The following is a 25,707-nucleotide window of genomic DNA, read 5'->3' on the forward strand; positions in this document are numbered from 1 at the left end:
GTCACATTCTGCGACAATTTTTCCAGACAATTTTAATGGATTTTGTTGGTGCAACTACAAAATTGGCCCACATTTTTGGTTTTATGCTGCCATTTTCTGATGCATATGAGAAACACGAAAAGTGCAACGCTCCAAAACAGCGCTACCCAAACAAACTCCACAGCACAGACAAGCTGAACAGTGCTCATTGCGCTGCAACTAAATGGCCACATTTTGCAACTATTTTTCCTACCAATTCCACCAAATTTTGATAGTGCGACAAAAAAAAAAAAAAAAAAAAGCGTTTTGCCCTGCCATTTTCTGATGCACATAGGAAACACACAATTGCAACACTCCAAAACAGCACTAAGCAAACAAACTGCATGGCACTGACAAGTTGAATAGTGCTCGTTGCGCTGCAACTCAATGGTCAGATTCTGCAACAACTGTACAAAATTGGCACTTATTTTTTGTGTTTGTGTGCTCCATTTTCTGATGTGTATGGGAAACACAAAAAGCACAATGCTTCAAATCAGCGCTGCAAAAAAACTGTGCAGCACAGACAAGTTGGATAGTGCTCATTGCGTTGCAACTAAATAGTTTCATTTTGCAAAAAATGTTCCTGCCAATACAACTATTTTCTTTTTTAAACAGCGCTACCCCTGGTCGCTCTGTGAACTAGTTTGAAGTGTAACGCAACTAATTTCAATTTGGCACAGAATTCTTGTTTACAACCCCTACTGGAACCCCAAATGACTCTGTGCTTAAAGGGACAGTCTGTCATTTACTCACCCTCACTTTTGTGTTCCACAGTAGAAAGTAAGTCAAATGGGTTTGGAAAAACATGAGGGTGAGTAAATGATTACAGAACTATCCTGGTTCCACCATCTAAAGAACCTGGTGATGCTAGCGCTGTCATATGTTACTATGGGGCCCAATTGGGCATGATAGCGAAAGAGTCTTTGCAGATGGTGCTGAACTTTATCTAGCTTCATTAGGAGAGGTTTATTCCATTTTTAATCTCCTGTCAGAGGGTTTCGGGCCTCTGACAATGGGAATTATCCATGGAGAAAAATATGAGTGTGGTGACTAATTTGCGTGTGCAGAAATCTGCAGTGGAGTAAATTGAAATGTTATCCACGGCGCTAGCAGGGGTTCGTGGTTGGAGTGTAAAGTGTGGTCACTGTTGCCATGCGAAGGGTCATGAATGAATGTGTATATACACAAAACTATTTTAATGTGGAGTCACTGCCTTTAGTTTATCTCCCTCATCGCCTCTGTATGCGAAACTATGTGCTAAAGCCACAATCTCTGCCCACAGGCAGCCTGTGACATTAGCGCTCCGGCCCACCATGGATGATGTTAACATTTGCATGCAGAACGCGTGTTTAGACACCCTCACAACTGTGTGAAATAACAGTGTGCTCACACAAGCTTAGCTAGCTTACCGACGTTTCCTCTTTTATTAAAACGATGATTCTGAAATCTACATTCATATCGAAGTCGGAAAGCTGTCACTGTACTGTTAGCAAGGGTGATATTTGCGGAAAGCAGACAATTCCTTCGAAAATTACATACAAAATTTTCCCAGGTAAAAATCGAATAAAAGTGAGTGTGACTGGCTGAAATGTTTGCCATCGTCTAATCATTGATCAAGTCACTAGACTTACGCATGCAAAAATGCTCACAAAAGAAAACGTTTGAATTTAGTCAATTGTTTTAGCTTCTCTTAATGGACCTCATGCTTGAAACACAAACAGAACTAATGTGTGTAAATAATTCACAAGTCTGACTATTTGTACACAACTTGTTACATTCCATTCAACAAATTTGGATAAGAATTAAGGAATTTGTGAAAGAAAACACTCATACAAGCTTAACTATCTAAGATACAATCTTCTTATTAAAATGCAATTTTGAGGGGCCTGGGTAGCTCAGCAAGTATTGATGAAGACTACAACCCCTGGAGTTGCAAGGAGGTTAACCCAACGTGAATATTCACCCTAGCAACCGGGCCAATTGGTTGCTTAGGAAGCTTGACTGGAGTCATTCAGCACGCCCTGGATTCGAACTTGCGACTCCAGGTGTGGTAGTCAGCGTCTTTACTTGCTGACCATTTATAAAAAGTCGTCCTTTTATATGTCCCACTCCAACTTTCTGTTTCAATAGGAAATAAGTCAATAAAGGAAACAAGCCAGGGCCTGGGTGGCTCAGCAAGTAAAGACACTGACTACCACCCCTGGAGTCGCGAGTTCGAATCCAGGGCGTGCTGAGTGACTCCAGCCAGGTATCCTAAGCAACCAAATTGGCCCGGTTGCTAGGGTGGGTAGAGTCACATGGGGTAACCTCCTCGTGGTTACTATAATGTGGTTCTCGCTCTCGGTGGGGCGCGTGGCGAGTTGTGCGTGGATGCTGCAGCGAATAGCGTGAAGCCTCCACACACGCTAGGTCTCCGCGGTAACGCGCTCAACAAGCCACGTGATAAGATGCACGGATTGACGGTCTCAGACGCGGAGGCAACTGAGATTCGTCCTCCGCCACCCGGATTGAGGCGAGTCACTACACTACCACGAGGTCTTAGAGCGCATTGGGATTTGGGCATTCCAAATTGGGGAGAAAAGGGGAGAAAATGCAATTTTGAACATAATCTGTTCAAGCAAAAGTCTTTAAAATGTGTGTACAGTCGGCAAGGGTCTCATTCATGCAACACGTAATCATTCAAAAACACATTGTCAATTGTCACATTCAGTTCGATGTGACAATTTACGTAAAAAAAAAGTTAACGAAACAATTAACGCAAGAATGGTTTGACAAAAAAACTTGCTTAGAAATTTGTTTTGCGAACGTTTTATGAATGAGGCCCAAAAGTACAAAGTACAACTTGCTGAACTGTTTAAAATGAAATCATACATGCATAAGCACATCAACAACATGATACAATGTAGCAATCGGCTCCACTCAAAGCTGTAATTAGTAGTTAACACCATTAAAGCTGCTCTTTTGTTGTCTAAATTCACCTGAACGGGTTGGTTTAAGTCCCATTTTGCTGATTCTGGTGTCAGCTTCCCCTTTCCGATATAATCGGACAGGAAATTAAAAGTGATATCGGATCTCTGGATCAAAACCATTCTTCTTAAATATCTGACAAGCTCTTAAAGACTTTATATGGCTTTTATAGATTGTCTTTATGCATAAGTCAATATAAATTGGTTGCTATGGATGCACTGATCTCTATAAGTCCCAGAAGGTACCATTACTGTGGTGACGACTACACCAACCTCACAACACTGAGCTATATTTAGATGGTTGATAATTCAATCATGCTGTAAAACTGTAGTTTTTGGTTATGCTGTTTACATAAGGTTGTTGAATTGTACTTACATATCCAGGTTGCATTTGCACGGGTGTCAATGTTTTTTATTTTTTATTAACTTTATGATTGGAAAGGTCAACTTAGAACCACAGCTGTGTCCCCCCACCTCCCCCTCTTTGTGTGTACTACCCTATGTATTTCATTGTCTTGTATTTTTGCATTTTCATTGTTCTTTATGTATGTCTTGCCGCAAAACCAATTGCCCTCCAGGGACAAATAACGTTGAAAGTAAGTAATTTACATATTATTATTATTAAGTTGTTTGTATTATTAATATAGTGAATTGTCATTAAATGCATATTGCAATATTTAACGTGTAAATTATTATTTTTATATAACACCATGAACCAAATCCCATAAAAGATTGAACATTATTTGAATGAATGTTGGTTTTGACAATACAGCCGCTATGGGTTTTTGCACCCTGACAGGAAGTGATGTAATTCATGAACAACTCACTCTGTCGAAGGGGATGCTGTACTTCTTCAGGATGGATGGAGAGAGGAGTGTCATCTTGTGACGAAGAAATGCATCACAGCCCTGAGAACTTCCTGGGAAAAAACCTGCAAAAAACGAAAAATCGTTATTTCAATGATGAATACTTAACTCAACATACTGACCATCTTTTAAGTCCAAAATGTGTCGGATTTCAAATAAAACAACCAAATGTTGGACTTTAAAAAGTCGTAGTGTTGAGGAAGCTACTTTGAAACTTTTTTTGTTGGATTTTCTCCCCTTTTCTCCCTAATTTGTAACGCCCAATTCCCAATGCGCTCTAAATCCTCATGGTGGCGTAGTAACTCGCCTCAATCCAGGTGGATGGAGGACGAATCTCAGTTGCCTCCGCGTCTGAGACCATCAATCCGCGCATCTTATCACATGGCTTGTTGAGCGCATTACCACAGAGACTTAGCGCGTGTGGAGGCTTCACGCTATTCTCCGCGGCATCCACGCATAACTCGCCACACGCCCCACCGAGAGCGAGAACCACATTATAGCGAACACGAGGAGGTTAACCCAACGTGACTCTACCCACCCAAGCAACCGGGCCAATTGGTTGCTTAGGAAGCTTGACTGGTTTCACTCAGCACACCCGGGATTCGAACTCACGACTCCAAATGTGGTAACTGCTGAGCAACCCAGGCCCCCTTTAGAAGTAAATTTAAACAAAGTAGTTTAATTACTTTTTCAAAAGTTTAGCTTGATTGTAGTTCAACAAAAGTAGCTAATAGTGCAGTTTCAAATGTCACAATTACAGCAATATTTATCTGGCACAAAAACAGTGCGAATTTCAATTAACAACAAAACATATTTACAAAAATCAGCATAATTAAATAATTGCTGCACACAAAAATGCCACACAGGGACTTTTGTTCAGGGATTCTAACAAAAGGTTTGATTTTTGCCTCAGTTCACTCAGCTGTTGAGCTGCATTCATGACACAATGTGACTAAAATACAGCGATGTAACGCTCTGTCGAAAAAAGTAGCACGTTGCTTGAAAAGCTACTCTGTTTTTAAAAGAGTTGAGCTATGGTCATGCTACTAAAAAAACGTAAGGTTTCAAGTGTTGCAACTTTTAGATAGTTACTGCCAACACTGTTGAAAAGCATGCTGAAAGTTTGTGTTCGTGAAATCATAATAAAACCATCATTGGAGGTTCGGAAAGAGGGAGCAAGGGAAAAAAATAATGTAAGAATGTCATTACGGCGGATAAGCGTGTCGTGATTGCGAATGTAACGTATAATTGTCTGTTGGAGGTTATCGGTAAAAGCTCTGTGTGCGTCAGCCCGGTCCGGTGTGGGTCAGAACATCATCCTCATGCTGAATCATTCTGAAAGCCTTTAATTATTATAATCATCATCCTCATTCCAGCCCACCGAGCACAATATGGGTCATTACGACACAGGCCGTGAAAATGTCTGACAGTCGCCCCAACAACACTAACACATGCACACATAACCGTCCCTGTTTTAAAGTATGTGATTCATGCATCTTGTCTATTATTACCGTCGACACACGGTTAAGTGGGTTTTTCAATCTAAATAGCTTAGATCTTGGTGGATTGTTGGTTAGTGGACACCTTTCTCCAATGACAGCCTCACAGATGCAACCTTGGTTTACTTGTGTGATATCTGGAGACCACATTAAATACAAATTGAGTTTTGTGGCTATGTTTATTAGCTTTAAGGGAGCACTCAGTAATTTTTTCCTCATAAAAAAAGTTTTACTCCTGAAGAAATTAACTGCAATTTTTAAATATGCATTTAGTCGTGATGACGACTCCACTAATATCAGTAACCTTATAAAAGCTGTTTTCTTCTACATGGGGGCTGCCATGTTGGGATCACATGACCAGCCGAATACTACTTGCTTAATCTCAGTAACCGTCTTGTTATTGGACACTTCAGCTCATGGATTAAATTAATCATGGCTGACTGTGAACAGTGTATTTCTACAATGGCATGGTAAACTGAAAACTATTGCTTTTGAATGATGCTTCATCCACGCCACTAGGTGTCACTGTAAGTCCAAGACCACAAACAAAAACTCACTGACTGCACCTTTAAGGCAAACCTACATGCTAGAGTACTCCAAAAAAATTGACAACAAAAACATTTAGCATTAAAATGTGACAGTCTTTTTCAAAAGCAAAATGGGCCTAAAATATGGAAAGGCTTATCTAAACAATTTTGTCCAATAAAATGCTCTCTAGATTGAGAACAATCCTTCCCCATAATACCACCTGTTACCGATTAGCAATAGCAAGTAGCAAGTAGCAAACTGAACTTTTGCCAGGCCCTGACGTAAACTAAACGCAATTGGATATTTGTAAAAAGTCGTCCTTTGATATGTCCCACCCCAACTTTCTGTTTCAATAGGAAATAAGTCAACAAAGGAAACAAGCCGGGGCCTGGGTGGCTCAGCGAGTAAAGTCGCTGACTTCCACCCCTGGAGCCGCGAGTTCGCGACTCAGCGTGCTGAGTGACTCCAGCCAGGTCTCCTAAGCAACCAAATTGGCCCGGTTGCTAGGGAGGGTAGAGTCACATGGGGTAACCTCCTCGTGGTCGCTATAATGTGGTTAGTTCTTGGTGGTGCGTGTGGCGAGTTGTGCGTGGATGCCGCGGAGAATAGCGTGAAACCTCCACGTGCGCTACGTCTCCGTGGTAACGCGCTCAACAAGCCACATCCACGGTCCCAGACGCAGTCAAGGAAACAAGCAGTGTCAAACCTTCGTCAATTGCGTACAATTTTAACCTTCAAAGTTCACGTTAACAGCCACTTTGGTTAACCACAAGGTACGACACGACCATCATATGACACTCTTGTGCTGAACATTTTCTCCTGTTAGCAAGAAAGGCATTAATAACGATCTAGCACAATTTGATGCACAAATACGTCCTTTTATTCGTAAACTGCGTAAAGTGCAGCAACTACGTGAAAACAAAGACTATGTGAAATAAAAACAAACCTCGCATATTTAAAATAACATTAAAGTCAATTTGGCAGCTAAAAGAAGGCGATAGCCCAACTGAAGCTTCCGAAGTTAAACTTTCCAAAGATTTTCAGAAGAAACGTCGTCAGAGGGGCCCTGGGTAGCTCAGTGGTAATCCTCTGCCACCCGGATTGAGGCGAGTCACTACGCGACCATGAGGACTTAGAGCGCATTGGGAATTTGGCATTCCAAATTGGGAGATAAAAAAAAAAAAAAAAAAGAAAAAAAACGTCGTCACAGATTTGCACCCAAATGTGACTGATAATATATCTTCACACATTTCGTCATTTGCTTCCACGCAATGCCTGGAAACTCATGCAAAGAGTTCAGTTATACTCCCACAGGTGTGTAAAGACGATTTACATGTAGATGACTTTGGCAGAACAGCTCATTATTTTATCATAAAGAGTTCCCAGAAATTGAAAATATATAAGCTAAGGCAGACTTTAGTGATAAAATGTCCACTTAAATGCTTAAAATGAGGCAACTGATGCAGTCCAGTATGAATTTATGCACTCTTGTGCAAAGAAGAGATCAAATGTATTTTTGTTAATAGTGGTGCTCACGTCTTGACAGAAAGGCCTGAACTTAAGAGCGGTGTCTCTCTTCAGTGGTCGCCTGTTTTGTTTACCCTCTACAGCTTGGCTTGTTTACCGCGCATTGCCTTTTTGTGTTGTGTCATTTGCGCGTTGACAGAGGGTGACATACAACATGAGACAATCTTCAATGATCAGTAGAGCGCAAAAGAGGAAAAAGACAAGAGAGTCTTGATATAGTCACGGTGCCAAACCGCTGCTGGTGTTTTTGCTACATCTCTCTCTTTCTCTCTCTGTGCGAGGTTTCAGCATCGATCAATGAAATCTGTTGCACTTGAGCACTCATTCAATGGAGCTGTTTGTTTAAGTGGGACAGGCCTATATTTGGGTTATGGTACTTCTTAATGCAGTAGCGTTTTGAAGAACAAGAGAGCAAACGGTCTAAGATGTCAGAGAGGAACATGAAACTTCTTACCATCTCATAATCCAAACAACTAGCGGGAGATGCAGGAAGTCTTTCCTAGACAGATTATCAACATTTTGGGAGGGCATGTAGAGGATTTTCTGCCAACCTTGGCTCACAATTCATTCATTCAAGTTTATCCCTTTGTTTTGTCGACAAAAAAAAAAAAAGATACCAAGGAAGGAAAAAATGACTTTTTATTTTTTAGTTAAGTACCTCTCAAATACTGTTTTTGCTATTGAACAAACCCAATACCAAAAAAGTTGGGAAAGTATGCAGTACCTTCAAGATATCTCTTTTGTGATTGGCTAACCTACATGAATACGATCGGACATGAGGTCTTACCTTGCGCCAGTCTCTCCAACCTCTTGCCGTGCTCAGGAGGAATCGCATACCTGCAGGGAGGAAAAAAGCGAGGGATCAATTAATGTGATCGATAGAAAAAAAAATGAGGAAACGACACTAGAGGGGTGCACAAAGAAAACTCTCTGATAATTACACAATCTTTCTACAGCCCTTGAAATCTGTTAATGGAGCCGTCACTCGCTCTATTGGGCAAAAATACACAAATACTAATTTAAAGATTATTAATGTGTTTATAAATATAGAAACGACATTTTAAGTTTACTGCAAAATATTTAGACACATACAAAGATAAAAGTAGTTTGAGAGTGTTTGAGAACAACTTGATTGCATCATTCGCAGTGCATCATGGGAGTGTGCGCATGTATGTATGCTTAATAAATGAAGTTGAAATAACGTGGATTGATGGCTTGTATAGACGCATTACCATCGATTATCAACCTCTGAGCTCACGGCAAGTCTGTCTATAAAGGTTCAAGTTATTGTTAAAAATCAATTTGCCTATAGAGAAAATGAATGGGATTTTTACTTTCAGAACCTGTTTTTCTATTGTTGCACTCTATAGTTCGGCTGATTAAAAAATATGTCAAAAAGGTAACATTATCTAGCTGGCTAACACAGATATAAACATTTAGATGTGACATGTGAAAACCATAGAGATAATTATTGCAAGCTATTATTGCAAAAGTGTTAAATTAATGTGTTAAAATGTATATATATATCTATATATATTACACACACACACACACACACACACACACACACACACACACACACACACACACACACACGATCAGCCACAACATTGAAACCACCTGCCTAATATTGTGTAGGTCCCCCGTGCCGCCAAAACAGCGCCAACCCGCATCTCAGAATAACATTCAGAGATGATATTCTTTTCACCACAATTGTACAGATCGGTTATCTGAGTTACCGTAGACTTTGTCAGTTCAAACCAGTCTGGCCATTCTCTGTTGATCTCTCTCATCAACAAGACATTTCCATCCACAGAACTGCCGCTCACTGAATGTTTTTTGTTTTTGGCACCATTCGGAGTAAATTCTAGAGACTGTTGAGTGTGAAAATCCCAGAAATACTCAAACCCGCCCATCTGGCATCAACAATCATGCCACGCTCCAAATCACATTTTTTCCCCATTCTGATGGTTGATGTGAACATTAACTGAAGCTCCTGACCCGTATCTGCATGATTTTATGCACTGCTGCCACACGATTGGCTGATTATAGGTTTCACACATGTTTTTTGTTTTTTTTAAACAATTATTTTTTCCTTCTTGAGCCCTACAAAAGTACACACTAGAACAAAGCTAAAAAAATTACAATGCAAAAGCCAATTTAACCTAATCGGTTCAAACAGGCACAATAATATTACTCTACCAGAAACTGCAGATGAGGAATTCATTACACAGATGGTGGCTGTGCTGCTTATTTGAAATGATTTTCTGGAGAGAATGTACAACATCCTCTATTCGGCTAAAGGTTCAATACGCTTCACGTTGGTACTGACATAGTCTGTATTAGCCTAATTATTTCCTCAAGCTTCCGGGAAAGCCGAACCCTCCTGAGAGCCGGGAGTGCAAATGTAAATCTGGTGCATCACCTTCCCCAGGGCTCCAGCTCAGAAATCACACATTCCAAATGAGGGGAACGCCACTATTAGAGAGTTTAGTCAAGCGCTGCATTGCCCTCTACTGGTTGCAGAAGAGTACGTTGGGAAGTGGCTCATTCTAGTTAAATACAGGCCAATTTTATTGCAGTGATTTCTCTACACAGAGGAAAGAACATCTGAAACTCAAACAGAAAGGCTTCAGGCACAGTCATGGAAAACCTGACAATTTCAAAATCGTAATATCTGGGCCTGTAAAAGTCATTCCCGAGCTAAACTCAAACTATGAGAATATTTTGTTAAAAGTGACAGGATCTTTGAAGACAGCACTGTAGGTGGACAAAAATAAAACTGATGTGATCACAACAGCAATCATTTAATTAAGCAGTCAAAGCTTCCCACATTCCCATTATGTGAAGCACGAATTTGTTGTCATAGCAGCAGTACAATGTCATAGTCTCCTGAACCGATTGACCACTGCTCTCTACCACAGACTAAAAAATGTCATAAAAATCCACTCCTGAATGCAAGAATAATTCACACCTACCTGCAACAAACATCCATACTAATGACTTGGGCATTGCCCTAAAGCACAACTTCAAGACCCATCCAGAAATTGAAGCATGGCCAGAAAGTGCCCCTACTGCTAACAACGCTAATGACATCGGTGGAAGTAAATTCGATTCGGTGCATGGGGTGCCACTGCAAATCAATGATAATTAGATGTCTCTTTCTCTCCTTTTCTTGCAGATAAAAGCCAGAACTGATGGATGGCTGTAATTAGGGTATTGATACTTCATACTGTATCTTTTCACCCCAAGATCAAACTGACAGGAATGCTATCTGGCAACCCAAAGTTGCAGAAGCTCGATTAAATCAAACTTCGTCTGAGATGGAAGGCAGGTATTGACAAAAAACACAACAGGGAACCAAAAATCTGTGTGAAGCCGAATTCAAGCGGTTTGACAGGATATGCCCATTTAGAGGAATGCCTCTAGGTATCTAGACGTTCCATAAGTGGCGCCAGACATCGAAACAAACAAAAAGCATTCAATTTAAGGCTGTTTCTTCAACTTCGGGCACTTTAATAACTTTTAAAACAGATTTCTTTTTGTTTCTTGAGTGTCTCATTAAAACTGATCTGGAAACATTTAAGCAGGCCTTCATCATTATATATTCCACAGACCTGGTTTAGGTATTTTTTTTTAATCCCTAGAACATGACCAACATTTCTGACATTAACTCCAAGAGCTTTCAAGCTACATCCACCAAAATTGGCACAGACCTTCAGAATGTTCTGACTACAGTCTAACTGATCGGAATTACGGCTTTCACACAGCGGACCTTTAAAATCGCATAGATGAACATTGACGGAATGTTCAAACAGGCCAAGAATATTCAAAATCCAACAATCAAAACAATTCACAAATTCAAATGTAAACAAACTCTTTCCAATCTGTCTGTCTATCTATCATCCATCCATCTTCAATTTTTTAAAGCTAACTTTCAGACAAGTCTTTGTCAAGACAACATCAGTTGTCTAGTTTGTCTAGCTTAATGTATACATTTTTACAGTTTTAGCCTTGTCCCATCCCAGACTTTCAATACTAAACTATGAAAATCCAGTATAAATACAAATTATTACATGATTAAAACTGTAATACAAAATGTTTTTGTTTTGAAAAAAATTAATAAAAATAAAATAAAAATTACGACTGTCCTACGACTGTTGTAACATCATTTCCACCACACTCAACAATTTTGCACCTCAAAGTTTGTTCAAACGTTAGTGTACTTGTTAACCAAGTGGACAAAATTGTCAGTGAAGCGCATGCTTGAGATGAAATATGAGACAAGTGATGTTTGAAGAAAACAAAGATAAATATCACTTGTGAGCAGAATATTTTTATCGGGGCGTCATTTGCAATCAAGCTGTAATTTTGCCAAACTAAGCAAATAGTGTGAAAACATCATTTAATAATGTGTCTTTAGGATACATACTGTAAAATGTTAGCTAAGAAATTAGCCTTAGCAAGACAACGGAATCTGCTTTTTTATTTAAAAATCGTTAAAAACGTAATTTCTATCAGCGTCAAATCCAGCACAGAATTCTATTTAACACAATACAGAATTTGAGATGTGCTGGAAATGACACTGGGGTGGGAATTTACGACTTTTAGAAAAAAAATGACATAAATCTCCTGTGACGCATGTACTTACACTGTTGGACATTGTTAATAAAGCAATTTAAAACAAAAACTAGTAAGAGTGAGAAACGTGTTTTAACGAGACTTTACGTTTAAGAAATCCACAGTGCTAAAAGTGCCAGAAATTTAAGAAACGCCCAAAAACGTTGTTTCAACCCTTGTGAGGTTTACAGACAAGGGTACTTATGTGAGGTACAAGTCCCATTTTCCTTGTTTACCATCTATAAAACAATTTCGCGCCTCACTTTTCCTGATGCGATATAGCTTTATTCCCACAACGGCAACACAAAACCCCCCAAAAAAACAGTTTTATTTGTCATAATCTTGAAAGGACTTGAACAAGAAAACAAGCAATAAGAATCAAGCAATCCCCTCGGTCGCGCCACTCCCTCTCATAGTGATTATTTCTGGCAGCATGCGCGCCACTTTGGGCCACTCTTTAAGAATCTGACATTAGATCTCGGGAGGCGGCGAGAATTATGACTTTGATGGGAGGAGAGTTGGAGGCGAATGAAGTTAATTTCACAGTGGCTGAACAGAGGGTGCGGCAAACAGTTACCACACACACTTTAACATACTGTAATTACCAGAAAAGTAAAACGGATTCAATTTCAAACTGGAAGGGGGTGTTCGGAGGAGCAGGGGAGGGGCGAATGCACACACAGTTGCATGAAGCTGAATTGAAAGGTGAGCACATTTTCTTCTTCCGTGTGATTCGTAGCAAAGCCAAGAAGTGGCGGAAAGTTAACTTGAGATCAGACCTCCGGAGAGAGCGAGAGAACACTAAGCTAGAGACATCAAGAGCAAACATTTCAGAGGCATATGAGGGTACAGATGAAGAGAGAGAGAGATACTCGAGCGAGAGAGAGTAGGACTTGTGCAATACTTCTTAAAGAATCAAGGTTTTGAACTCTTATCCATTTGGACACCTGTGCGCATCGGACCGCGTCCACACACGGCATGACACTTAAGGCCCTTTCACACGATTTATGTCAACATTCCCCAATGGGTGATTCTCCCAAAGTGTGTCATGAAAATGGCCTGGCCCTATTTTAGTCCAAAATCAAAAGAAACAAATATGAGATTACATTTTTAATATACAAAAATAAGCCTATTTTTTAGGGCCATTGAGATTTTTTTTACATTGTGACATTATTTTCATGATAGTTATGTACATATTATAGCACAACTCTCATTACCGCAACATGATAATGTTGCATGTCGCAACATGATGATTATTTGATAACTTTATTACTGGAAGATGAAAAAAACAACAACAGTATATTACTTCAATTGTAAAGTGACTGAGTTGCGGTAATGAGAAGCATCATTAAAATCAATAGAAACAGTAAAAGTAAAATGTCCAGACGCATTACGGTAATGAAAATTGTGGGGTAAAACACGAAAAAATACGGTCATTATGATATTCTCATTACTGCAATGTAAAAAAAAGTACATTTAAATTGTACTAATATATATATATATATATATATATATATAATGGATTTACTACTTTGACACTGCCTTTCATGTTTGCTCATTTTAATAATTTCTTTTAAAAGAAATCACTGTACAACAGCTTCTATTTACAGTAGTAAAATAAAAACAAATGACCGTTGCGGTAATGAGAAGCATCATTAAAAACAATGGAAACAGTAAAAGTTAAATGTCCAGATGCATTACGGTAATGAAAATTGTGGGGTAAAACACGAAAAAATATGGTCATTATGATATTCTCATTACTGCAATGTAAAAAAAAGTACATTTAAATTGTACAATATATATGCATCATGGTTTTACTCCTTTGACACTGCATTTCATTTTTGCTCATTTTAATATTAAAAAATTATTGTACAATAGTATCTTTTTTTGTAATAGGGTAGAAGACAAGTAATGAGAATCATCAATGACAACAATGGGAATAGTAAAATTAAAATGTCCGGTGCGTTGCGGTAATGAGAACTGTGCTTAAGTGTCCTAAAAACGATGCAAAAAAAGATGATCATTATGATATTCTTATTACCAAATTATATTAAAACTGTAAAATACTTACCCATCACTGTAGTGCTCCGTTAGTATTGCCTTTCTTTTTCACCGATTTTAATTTTTTTAATAACTTTGTGCAACAGCATCTTTTTTACTGTAATATTGTTTAAAAAAAAGGACTGTTGCGGTAATGAGAATCATCATTGAAAATGAGAACAGTAGAAGTAAATACGTCCAGACATGATGCGGTAATGAAAATTGAAAAAATCTTAAATGGCACTAAATGGTTCATTTTCTTTGTCCAAAATACAATTTCATTTCTTTTTGTTTTGATTTGGTATAATAATAAAAAAAAATGACCAAGACATTTATTTTACAGATTTATCGTTTTTTTTTATTTTCTGTTTGATCCTCAAAAGCAGAGGCAGAATTCTGAAACAACATGAGGGTGCATAAATAACATCTTTATTTTCATGTTTTGTTAACTATCGTCTACGTTCAAAAGCCCTTTCTTGGTTCAGTTCTCTCTTCTCTCTGAATTTACAAACTCTAACCTAATTTCTGCTTCCCAGCTTGATTAAAAGATGCAAGGTACGCTGACAGAGGGAATATCCTTCAATGTAACAGATGAAGACACTGACGGAGCAGCTGCGTCTGATGAACGTTCAGTAGTTTGAAAACAACAGGGGGGTTTTTGAGATGACTCAAGCCAAGGGCGTCAAGGACTAGTGTGCAAGTATGCAAAACACACCTCACGCATGCATCCTTCACAAACGTACAAAAAATGCAAGACGATATTCACCAGGGAGTGCAAACGAGCTACTAGAAACGTGAAGAAAAAGCGAGAAATGTCTTTGGTGATTTTACGTGTCGAAAGAGCACACAGTTTATTTGAACTGTTCCAGTACGGATAAAGACCACCTGCCGGAAAATAGCGTGTTTGGAACATCAAAATACAATGTTAAACTCTCTCTCTGCGAGAAAGGAAGGTAAAAGCCATGCTGAACTTCAGGAAACATCAACTGATAGAATAACAAGTCATTTCAACAAAGCCATTCTCTTACGATCAAACAATTTTGTGCTTAGTTCACACGTTTTCAATTCAACCTTTGGCGAGTTGTTGTTGTCAAGGTCGTACTCTGTTAGAAAGCAAATTATGGATGAGTCAGGACGGTTGAATGGTCATGCAAGAACGGTCGATTTGTGAGGGGAAATCAACTCGTTTACCAAGATATTTATGTTAGCTTTAATAGTTTTAGTAGTGTATGGAGCTATAACAATGACAAAAGTATTTGAATCTAAAATTTGTTAATTTGAGTTCTAGACATGTGGCATTCAACAAAAGTGACGATTTTTGCGGCTTGTTTTATAAATGTTTATTTTTCAACAGCAGATGTTTTTGTTTTTAATATTTTAAAGGTGGAATCCGCTGTAAATGAAAATTCATATTACAGAATTGCAGGTTCGAATTTTCAGATTAAGTAGAAATTCAGAACTCCAAATACTAATCTCTAACATTCAGATCTCAGAAATTCAGATCGTAAACACACTAGGCCAAAGGTCAAATTAAATCAAATTAACAAAAAACTTTTCAAATGCTTTTGTCATTGTTATAGCTCCATAGTAGTGACGTTTTAAAGGGAAAAAACAGTGACTAGAGAGCAGAGCGGAAATTGTTTGTCATTTCTAGACAATTACGATCACACATCAAATCATAAGCTGTAAGCAACATTCCTGTAATCATGCGTAATTCATATAATTTAACTTCGTTTCAATTAATTTTTTATTAGTTTCGCTATTTAGCCTTTTTTTATGAAAATCAGTCAATTGTGCTATTAAAAAGCTACGTTTATCTCCTATATAATGGCAACAACAAAAAAAAAAACACAAAAAAAAAACGTAAGATCTGCTGGAAATGACCCTAAACTAGCCTATTTACACAGGGCTTCCTTACGCTAAGTAGTCGACTAATCATTCAGACCACACATTAACTAGCTGGTTTTGGAAATGTGTAGTTTTGCACATCCCTAATGTCAATCTATCCTTCTATCCTAAGAACTGTTAATTTCTGCATGTCTTTCCTGCAGACGTCTCTTAAAATGCTAGTGGAGTTACTTCATAATGAAGTGCATGTGATCCGTTTTATTATAAAGAACATGTTCTGTGTTCAAATGCCGTGCGAGAGCGACAGACAAAGCACAAGCCATGTGACTCACTCTTTTCACTATGACATCATCCAGAATGCTTACAACACATCTGAATGACAACAGTGGCCCCATGTGGCCAACAAATGAACTACATTTAGTTTTTCTCATGTAAAATTACAGTGGCACTTGATACTAAAACTCTTAACCTCTTTAACGTAAATGTCTTAATGTGCATGTCCTCTGAGAGAAGAGCATTTGTGGTCGTGTTAGCCACTCACCAGGACTTGGGTTGCCCGAAGTGCAGGTAGTTGATGCTGTAGAGGTCCATGTCCTCCGTGTGCCAGGCGAAAGTGGTTTTCCACATGCCGAAATACAGGTAAGGAGTGTTCACACCCTCGATGACGATTCCACACTCCTGTTCCACCATATCCAGAAGAGTGTTCAGATGGCCGATGTTCCACTCCGTAATGTCCTTCACAATGAAAACACAAGCACATGCACTTACATGACTAATAAAATGCAATTTGTTTAATGCATGAGACAACGTGGAAAATTATCCGTTTTTAGCTGTAAAAACATGGACAAATAAATCTGCGACTAACCGGATCGTAGAGGGACCCGCTGATATCGGCTCCGTAAATGGGCGACACAAACGTCAGATTTTTCCAGTATTTCCTTTCCAAGTCATCAAAGTCCTTATGTTGAGGGGTGCAGTACCTGTGATCGGTCAAGACAATTAAAAAGTTGCTATTTTATAAATCATAAAATACATAAAGGATCATGAAGTCAAGCAAAATTGCCTGTAAAAAAATTAAAATAAACGGCTAAATCTTCTAAATCTACCTGGCTAAACTACTTCACCATTGGATCGACTATTTTTTAGGTAAAAAAAACTATTAAATATTTAAACAGAAAATTTTGTGAACTTCATTGAAATTTTAGCAGCAGTCTTATTGTGGATAAAAAAAATGAACAACATGATTTCTGATCAAACAAAACACACTTTTTACTGTTGGCCAGCTTGCGATATTCTCCGACCGTCATGGACTTCTTCTGGATGTTGTATTGGGTGAAGAGTCCTGATTGGCCGGTCACCACCTGCATAATGGGGGCGGGGATAACCATCTCCTCGATCGTTTCATACGTCCGACGCGGCTTCCACTCTTTCGGTGGAATAACCTGAGTACCGGAAACAGAGAAAGGAAAACACAGCAACAACAAAATAAATCAGCGTTTCATTATATTATTCGTACCCTTAATATTCCTAAAAGAAAAAAAACAATGTAGTTCAATTTGTATTTATTTTTTTATACATTGTTTTTTCAAGTTTTAATGGTGTGCAAATACATAATAAAAAATTTTTACTACATTTTTTTTAATAATACATAAAATTTGATTTTTTTATAAATTAGTTACAATTAAGTTAAAACATTATTTTTAATAATACATTGAATTTGTAACGTAATAAAATGCTGATAAGTCCGCATTTTATAATGTTATACGTATCCTTGGTGTACCTAAAAATGTGAATTTTTTTAATAAATACAACAAAGTTAAAACATAATTTTTTATAATACACTGAATTTTTAATGTAATAAAATGCTGATTAAAAAGTCTCTCTCACTCTATATTTATATATATGTAAATATATACAGTATATTCATCTTTTATACTGTACATTATTTTTTTCAAGTTTTATTTTGTGCAAATACATATAATACAATTTTATAACAACATTATTTTTAATAATACACTGAATTTTTAGCATAATAAAATGATTAAAAGAAAGCGTAGCATTGTATGTTATTCGTCTCCTTGGTGTTCCTAAAAAATGCATTAATGTTGTTCAATTTCTTTTATTTCAAAGTTTTATTGTTGTGCAGATAAACATAATAAAAATAGTTATGACATTATTTTTAATAATAGACTGAATTTTTAAGTTACACATTTTTACATTTAATAATACATTAAATTTTTAATTAAATAAAAGGCTGATAAAAAGTCAGCATTTATGATGTTATTCCTATCCTTGGTGTTCCTAAAAGACATTAATATTATTCATTATTATTATACATTATTATTTTTAATTTCTAGTTTTATTGGTGTGCAAATAAATAACACAATTTACTTACAAAATTATTTTAAATAATACATAAATATTTTAACGTAATGAAATGCTGATTAAAAAAGTCCGAATTGTATGATGTTATTCATATCCTTGGTGTTCCTAAAAGATATATTTTTTATTATTATAAATTGTTCTTTATTATTTCTAGTTTTATTGGTATGCAAATAAACATAATACAATTTAGTGATTAAATTTAATTTTATTATTAGACAATGTTTAAGTAACATTTTTACGTTTAATAATATATTGCATTTTATTATGTAATAAAATGTTTATAAAAAAAAGTCAGCATTTTATGATGTTATTCGTATCCTTAATGTTTCTTAAAGAATAAACACATCAATGCAGTTAATTTTTTTTTGCATTATTATTTTTCAATTTCAATTATTTCAAGTTTTATTGGTGTGCAAATAAATAATACAGTTACGTTACAAAATTATTTTGTGATTAGGGATTTATTAAATCTATTACACTTAAAGGGGAAGCATGTAATTTCTGCATCACTTTGCGACAAAAATACTGATTCATGTTTCTCGAACACTCCTTCCATCTTCTATTAGTTGGATAAACAGATAGTCCCCCCCAAATTAACACTAGTTGTTAGGCCAATGTTGGGGTAGATCAAGTTACCGCCGAAGCGATCAAAGCCGGAGGAGATGTCTTGTTAAATCGGCTTCACATGATTCTTATAACTGATTTGGCGCTCAGAACGCATTCCATCAATGTGGAAGAAGGCCGTTATCATGCCAATTCTGAAGAAAGGCAACAGTTGGGAATGCAAGAACTACCACGGGATCAGTCTGCTCTCCATTATCGGCAAGGTGTTCATGAAGATCATTCAATACAGGCTGAAGAAATATCGTGACCAGACAAGCCGAGAACAACTAGCCGGATTCAGGTCAAATCGGGGCTAATGCGATAAAATATTTTCTATTCGTCAATTGATGAAAGAAAGAACCTGATGTGGGAAGCATACACTTGAAGTCAGAAGTTTACATACACTTAGGTTGAACTCATTAAAACTCATTTTTTTACCACTCCACAGATTTCATATTAGCAAACTATAGTTTTGGCAAGTCGTTTAGGACATCTACTTTGTGCATGACACGAGTCATTTTTCCAACAATTGTTTACAGACAGATTGTTTAACTTTTAATTGACTATGTCACAATTCAAGTGGGTCAGAAGTTTACATACACTAAGTTAACTGTGCCTTTAAGCAGCTTGGAAAATTTCAGAAAATGATGTCAAGCCTTTAGAAAATTAGCCAATTAGCTTCTGATAGGAGGTGTTCTGAATTGGAGTTGTACCTGTGGATGTATTTTAAGGCCTACCTTCAAACTCAGTGACTCTTTGCTTGACATCATGGAAAAATCAAAATAAATAAGCCAAGACCTCAGAAAAATAATTGTGGACCTCCACAAGTCTGGTTCATCCTTGGGAGCAATTTCCAAATGCCTGAAGGTACCACATTCATCTGTACAAACAACAGTACGCAAGTATAAACACCATGGGACCATGCAGCCATCATACCGCTCAGGAAGGAGATGCATTCTGTCTCCTAGAGATGAATGTAGTTTGGTGTGAAAAGTGCAAATCAATCCCAGAACAACAGCAAAGGACCTTGTGAAGATGCTGGAGGAAACCGGTAGACAAGTATCTATATCCACAGTAAAACGTGTCCTATATAGACATAACCTGAAAGGCTGTTCAGCAAGGAAGAAGCCAATGCTCCAAAACTGCCTTAAAAAAGCCAGACTACAGTTTGCAAGTGCACATGGGGACAAAGTCTAAGAGTAAAATTTACTCTGGTCTGATGAAACAAAAATTTAACTGTTTGGCCATAATGACCATTGTTATATTTGGAGGAAAAAGGGTGAGGCTTGTAACGAAGAACACCATCCCAACCGTGAAGCATGGGGGTGCCAGCATCATGTTGTGGGGGTGCTTTGCTGCTGGAGGGACTGGTGCACTTCACAAAATAGATGGCATCATGAGGAAGGAAAATGATGTGGATATATTGAAGCAACATCTGAAGACATCAGCCAGGAAGTTAAAGCTCGGTCGCAAATGGGTCTTCCAAATGGACAATGACCCCAAGCATACCTCCAAAGCTGTGGCAAAATGGCTTAAGGGCAACAAAGTCAAGGTATTGGAGTGGCCATCACAAAGCCCTGACCTCAATCCGATAGAAAATTTGTGGGCAGAACTAAAAAAGCGTGTGCGAGCAAGGAGGCCTTCAAACCTGACTCAGCTGCACCAGTTCTGTCTGGAGGAATGGGCCAAAATTACAGCAACTTATTGCCCCAAGTTAAACAATTTAAAAGCAATGCTACCAAATACTAACAAAGTGCAAGTAAACTTCTGATCCACTGGGAATGTGATGAAAGAAATAAATGCTGAAATAAATAATTCTCTCTACTATTATTCTGACATTTCACATTCTTAAAATAAAGTAGTGATCCTAACTGACCTAAGACAGGGAATGTTTTCTATGATTAAATGTCAGGAATTGTGAAAAACTGAGTTTAAATGTATTTGGCCAAGGTGTATGTAAACTTCTGACTTCAACTGTACCACCATCATCTTTATTGACTTCAGATCAGCGTTCGACTGCATCCATTGGCCAGCCCTGTGGAGGACATTGGAGGCTGAACACATGCCCCAGAATCATCCAGCTCCTTCAAACTTCATATGATGGCTCGTCCAGCAGTGTGCGGATCCGCAGCAAACTATCCAAAGAATTTATTGTCCAAACCGCAGTCTGTCATGGAGATGTCGCCTCCCATCAGCTGTTCAATACAATGATCGATGCGATCATGAGATATCTCTACGATATCACCCGGATTGCCCAAATTTACGGTCTGAAGATTAATCCAGACAAAACCAGACAAGTCCTGACAACAGATGGATCGTGGGCCGATGTTCACCTCGATGGAGTCCAAATTGAACAAGTGCAAGAATTCAAATAATTAGGATCCCTAGTCCAGGAGAGGAAAGTGGCACCTGCCACCGAAGTCCATAGTAGAATCAGCCAGGCAACAGTGGCATTTGCGTCACTCAAGTGGTGCCTATGGAATAGAACCATATCTCCGGCAAGACTAAAATACGTCTTTTCCGGACACTGATCCTGCCAATTCTTCTATATGGCTCAGAAACGTGGACCCTGCTCAAGTCAGACCCAAACAAACTCAAGGTCTTCCAAATACGATGCCATCAGCACATCCTGGGAGTTTCTCTTTGGGATCGACTTCGAAACGAGACCATCCTAACAGGATGTGATAAACAACCAACGACTGAAGAGGCGATTCAATCCAGATGGTTGAGGTGGTTCGGGCACGTCTGCCGAATGAACACCAACCGGACACCATATACGCTTCTCTGGTGTCAACGACAAATGGATTGGAGGGTGCAAAAATCTGCGCCAAAGAAGACCTGATACAAGCAAATCGAAGAAGAATTGAAACACCAGCGAATCAACCCCTGTGATGCCAAGGCCATCGCAATGGATCGACAAGAATGGAAAGGCATTATGAATGAGGTTCGAAGTCCAGTGGCACCCACAACAGCGTACGGACTACAGAGGCAACCCTGGCACTTTGCCAGCTAGGGATCAAAGAAGAATGCTGCTTCTGCTGTGTCGGGAAGCTATAATAAACAATATTTTTAAAGTGGCACAGAGTCAGTGTTCACACTTTTTGTGGAACTCAACCTACAAATGCTTTATTTATAATCAAGCTGGAAAAGGACAAATTTAGGAGTATTTAAACTTCACTTCACCTGTTGCTTAACACCATATAAGGGTAAAAGTTTATTTGTTACCTTCGCCAGACCAGCGCGATGAGCTCCCTGGGTCTCCATATATGCAATGTACTTTCCAAAGTCTTGGAACTCCTCCATGGTGGGTCTGAAGGTCATGATCTTGCAGAAGGAGTTTGCCGCTGGTGGAGGTGCTGGGATGGGCTCTGGGAATGGTGGCTCTGGTTTTAGTTCGGGGAATGATGGCTCAAGTTTTATTTCTGGGAACAGTGGCTCTGGGGTTAGTTCTGGAGCAGCTAGTTCTGCAGATGGTTCCTGGTCTAGACCTGCAAGCAGTTCCTCGCATGGCTGTGGATTTGAATCCAGGTTTGGTTCTACTGGCGACTCCTGAACAACGTCTGTTTGTAGAGTGGCGTCTGATGCAGGTTCGGGCTCTGCCGTGACCTCTGGGTTCGGGTCGGGGGGTGAAGACTGGTCCATGACTGCAAGTCAGCTAAAGCTGTGGACGCAAATACAAAAACCATCACAGATTAAAAATAAACCAACTTCAAAATCCACAACACTGTGAGCAAACTGTGTTTAAATGGTGACGTAGATTAGTTACAATGTTCATTCGATATTTTCAGATATGCGCCATATATTTCTACACTGGGAGACTGAATTTATAAGGCAGATCACATCAAGTAACAAACATGTATATGCAAGAAAAATGAATAAAGGTCTAGGTTCTGCTATTTCAGATAGCAGAATGTATTCTTCTGAAGTCAAGCAATGATTGGTAGATCACATCATAAAGATCATACAGACCAAAAAGAAAAACATTTCTGAATTAAAAATTACTCAGTAATAAATTTACACTACAATAACATTAAAAATATTAAAGAGCACCTATTATGGTTTTTCAAATATTACCTTTCATGTAGTGTGTTATATGGCTGTTTGTGAATGTAAAAAATCTGCAAAGTTTCAAAAATCAAAGTGCACGAAATATGGAGTTATTGACGCCCAAAAGAAAGAACCGATTCTGAACATCTGAAATGAGTCGTTTGTAATTCCAGACTTACTTCCTGTACTAACCTACGTAATTTGGTAACAAATAACCCACCTCTGGTCTTCATTGGCTGCTCGTGAACAGCTTTGACCCGCCCTCAAACACTACACTAAGCGACAGACCAATCACAACAGACTGGGACATCTGACCAATCAGAGCAGTGTAGGCTCTCTGAAAGGAGGAGTTTAGAATGAATCCTTTACAACGGATCATTGAACGAGTCGTTTTTGACACTGGGAAAAAAAGGTAATGCTGCAATTTAAATGATGAGCAAATTAAAGTGTTTTTTGACCTTGGATGCGGGTAAATCTATTGTATGAGACCTTTAAAACTAAATTAGGCACGTTTAAAAACCATAATAGGTGCTCTTTAAGATTTCTAAGTGCCAAGTGTACCAAAAAAAATTCAATATTTGTGTCTTCACCAATGTTTATAATGTTATCTTTGTAAAATCCTACTGAAAGTTCAATAAAAAATTAATTTAGCCTATTTTAAATATTTAAGTTTCACATTTCAATTTCATTACTTATTTTACATATCTTTAAAATAGCATTTCAAAAACTTTATTTAATGCCAAATGACGTTTCACAGGCAAAGATTCAACTACTGAATTTCTTAATTTTTTGTACAAGATTATTTTTTTTTAAATGTTTAAATGTTACTTTATATAATCAGTTGTTCATTCTTTCTGAAGTCATTGATTTAAAAAAAAAAAAAAAAAATTAAAAAAAAAACTTTCCTTTTAGCTTTTCAGCAGAGAAATTTCACAGTTTTAAGATTTACAACACAGATTACATGAATAAAGGCAGGTGAAATTCTGTCAAACCCTTCAGTTATAATAAAGTACATGTCACAAATTCATGAAAGACTGTTTGATTCATAAACTAACTTTAAAATGGTTAAAATAAAGGTTGTTTACCAAAAACAAATCCAACTGTAGTTGTTAAAATCTGCCAAATTAAAACTTAAAAAAAGGTCCCATTATAAATCCATTGTGAGCAAAAACCACAATTTAGACATGGAAACACACACTTTTATCAATAACATAGAAACTGTGAGATGAAACTACAATAATGTAGAAAAACAACAATGAAAAATAAATGGACAAACTATACATTTTTTCACAATGAATAGTAAAAGATTTAAAAAATCTGTAGATTATTCTGCACACAAATCATATCAATATACTTAAGCATGTTGTTCTTTACAGTTCTAGACTGCATTTGACCATTTTATTCGAATTGGCATACTTTTTAATCTAAAGCAGTAATTTTTTCTGCCATATTTTGATGCAGCAATGTCAAAATCAACAAGGTAAATATGACCAATTTAAAGATTGTAATGTATTTCTACATTTTTATCAGTTTTTTTCTGTGCTTTATCAATCATTGAGGGTCAAAACGTAATAATAATAATATTTATAATAATGTTAATATTTCAAAAATGAATCCCAGCTCAAGTTAAAACCAATAGTTAACTTCCTACTGCTTTCTTCAAATTTTAATTACAATATTACCAACAACTTATGGCTCGTGCTTTAATTTAGAGATTATGCATGCATAAAATAATCATTAATTGCATGCAAAAATCAGCCCACCTGAAAAAAATTACTATTACATTAAAAATATATATAATCACAGCCTATACGTTACCATAAAGACAAGAAATATTGTGAAAAATCATTAATTGCATACAAAATGCATCCCAGCCGAGTATGCAACTTTCAATTACTATATTGCATTTAATTTGATCTCAACAACCACATAAAGGCTGATGAATGACCATAAACACCAAAAATTGTGTAAATAATAAATAACAACATGCAAATTTCCTGCATTCGTCAACCCAGCTCAAGTTCAAACAGCACGAGACAGATTGAGAAGGGGTTTAAATGGCCTTTGTGTATGTGTCCAGCCTACAGCTGAAATCATCATGTCTACAAGGACAAAATGCATTAAAAAAACACGTACTATACTAATAAAGCAACGCAAAAACATCTAATACAATGCTCTATGCAAAAAATACACGTGTGAATGTAGATTCGCGTGCTTTATTTCGCCTATAATTCTCATTTGCAGCATTTCTACTCCAGTTTTGACAAGCATCAACACACAGCTGCTCCATAACACCACAAATAACAATAAAAACACCTCCAGCGCCCTCAGAGTCGACACAAAACACAATATAAGCCTCATTTATCGCTTTACCTGCCGCTCTGCGTCGTTATTGACTCGTTTTTCGCTGATTTCTTCTCGATTTTGTTCGTTTTCGCGAATCCAAAGGCTCGATATTGTCTATCAGCAGCGCTGGGCCTCGTCTCCGCCCACTGCAGCGTGACGTGTGCTGTGATTGGTTGCATTGATGTACAACGTAATCTGCCATTGGCTGCTGTGTTTGATTGATGCTTTGAGTGACCAATAGTGTTGTGCTAGTATATACTACTATGACGGAAAGCACGTACTATACGCGATAGTAGTATGTCTTCCGGTAGGACATATTTAACAACACTCGTTCGACTGTTTAATACCTTTAAGATTAAATTAATGCGGTTTATGTCCCATATTGTTCATATTTTCCGAATATTTCTGTTTCAT

The 25,707-nt window shown here is 37.7% G+C and overlaps 1 protein-coding gene across 1 annotated transcript in view; it reads right to left on the minus strand.

The window, feature by feature from the left end:
• The window catches only part of LOC127438812 (lysine-specific demethylase 4B-like), a 55,129-nt gene extending 29,691 nt beyond the window's left edge, over positions 1 to 25,438 (minus strand). Inside the window, exons 1-7 of the mRNA XM_051694680.1 lie at positions 25,321 to 25,438; positions 22,126 to 22,561; positions 17,179 to 17,354; positions 16,778 to 16,892; positions 16,454 to 16,647; positions 8,192 to 8,241; positions 3,812 to 3,915 (exon numbers count right to left, since the gene is read on the minus strand). Of these exons, the coding sequence (XP_051550640.1) occupies positions 3,812 to 3,915; positions 8,192 to 8,241; positions 16,454 to 16,647; positions 16,778 to 16,892; positions 17,179 to 17,354; positions 22,126 to 22,542 (1,056 nt within the window). The 5' untranslated portion in view covers positions 22,543 to 22,561; positions 25,321 to 25,438. The remainder of the gene's footprint in view (positions 1 to 3,811; positions 3,916 to 8,191; positions 8,242 to 16,453; positions 16,648 to 16,777; positions 16,893 to 17,178; positions 17,355 to 22,125; positions 22,562 to 25,320) is intronic.
• Between the last annotated feature and the right edge of the window lie 269 nt (positions 25,439 to 25,707).

The sequence above is a fragment of the Myxocyprinus asiaticus genome, chromosome 50, assembly GCF_019703515.2.
Source record: "Myxocyprinus asiaticus isolate MX2 ecotype Aquarium Trade chromosome 50, UBuf_Myxa_2, whole genome shotgun sequence".
NCBI classification, from domain to species: domain Eukaryota; kingdom Metazoa; phylum Chordata; class Actinopteri; order Cypriniformes; family Catostomidae; genus Myxocyprinus; species Myxocyprinus asiaticus.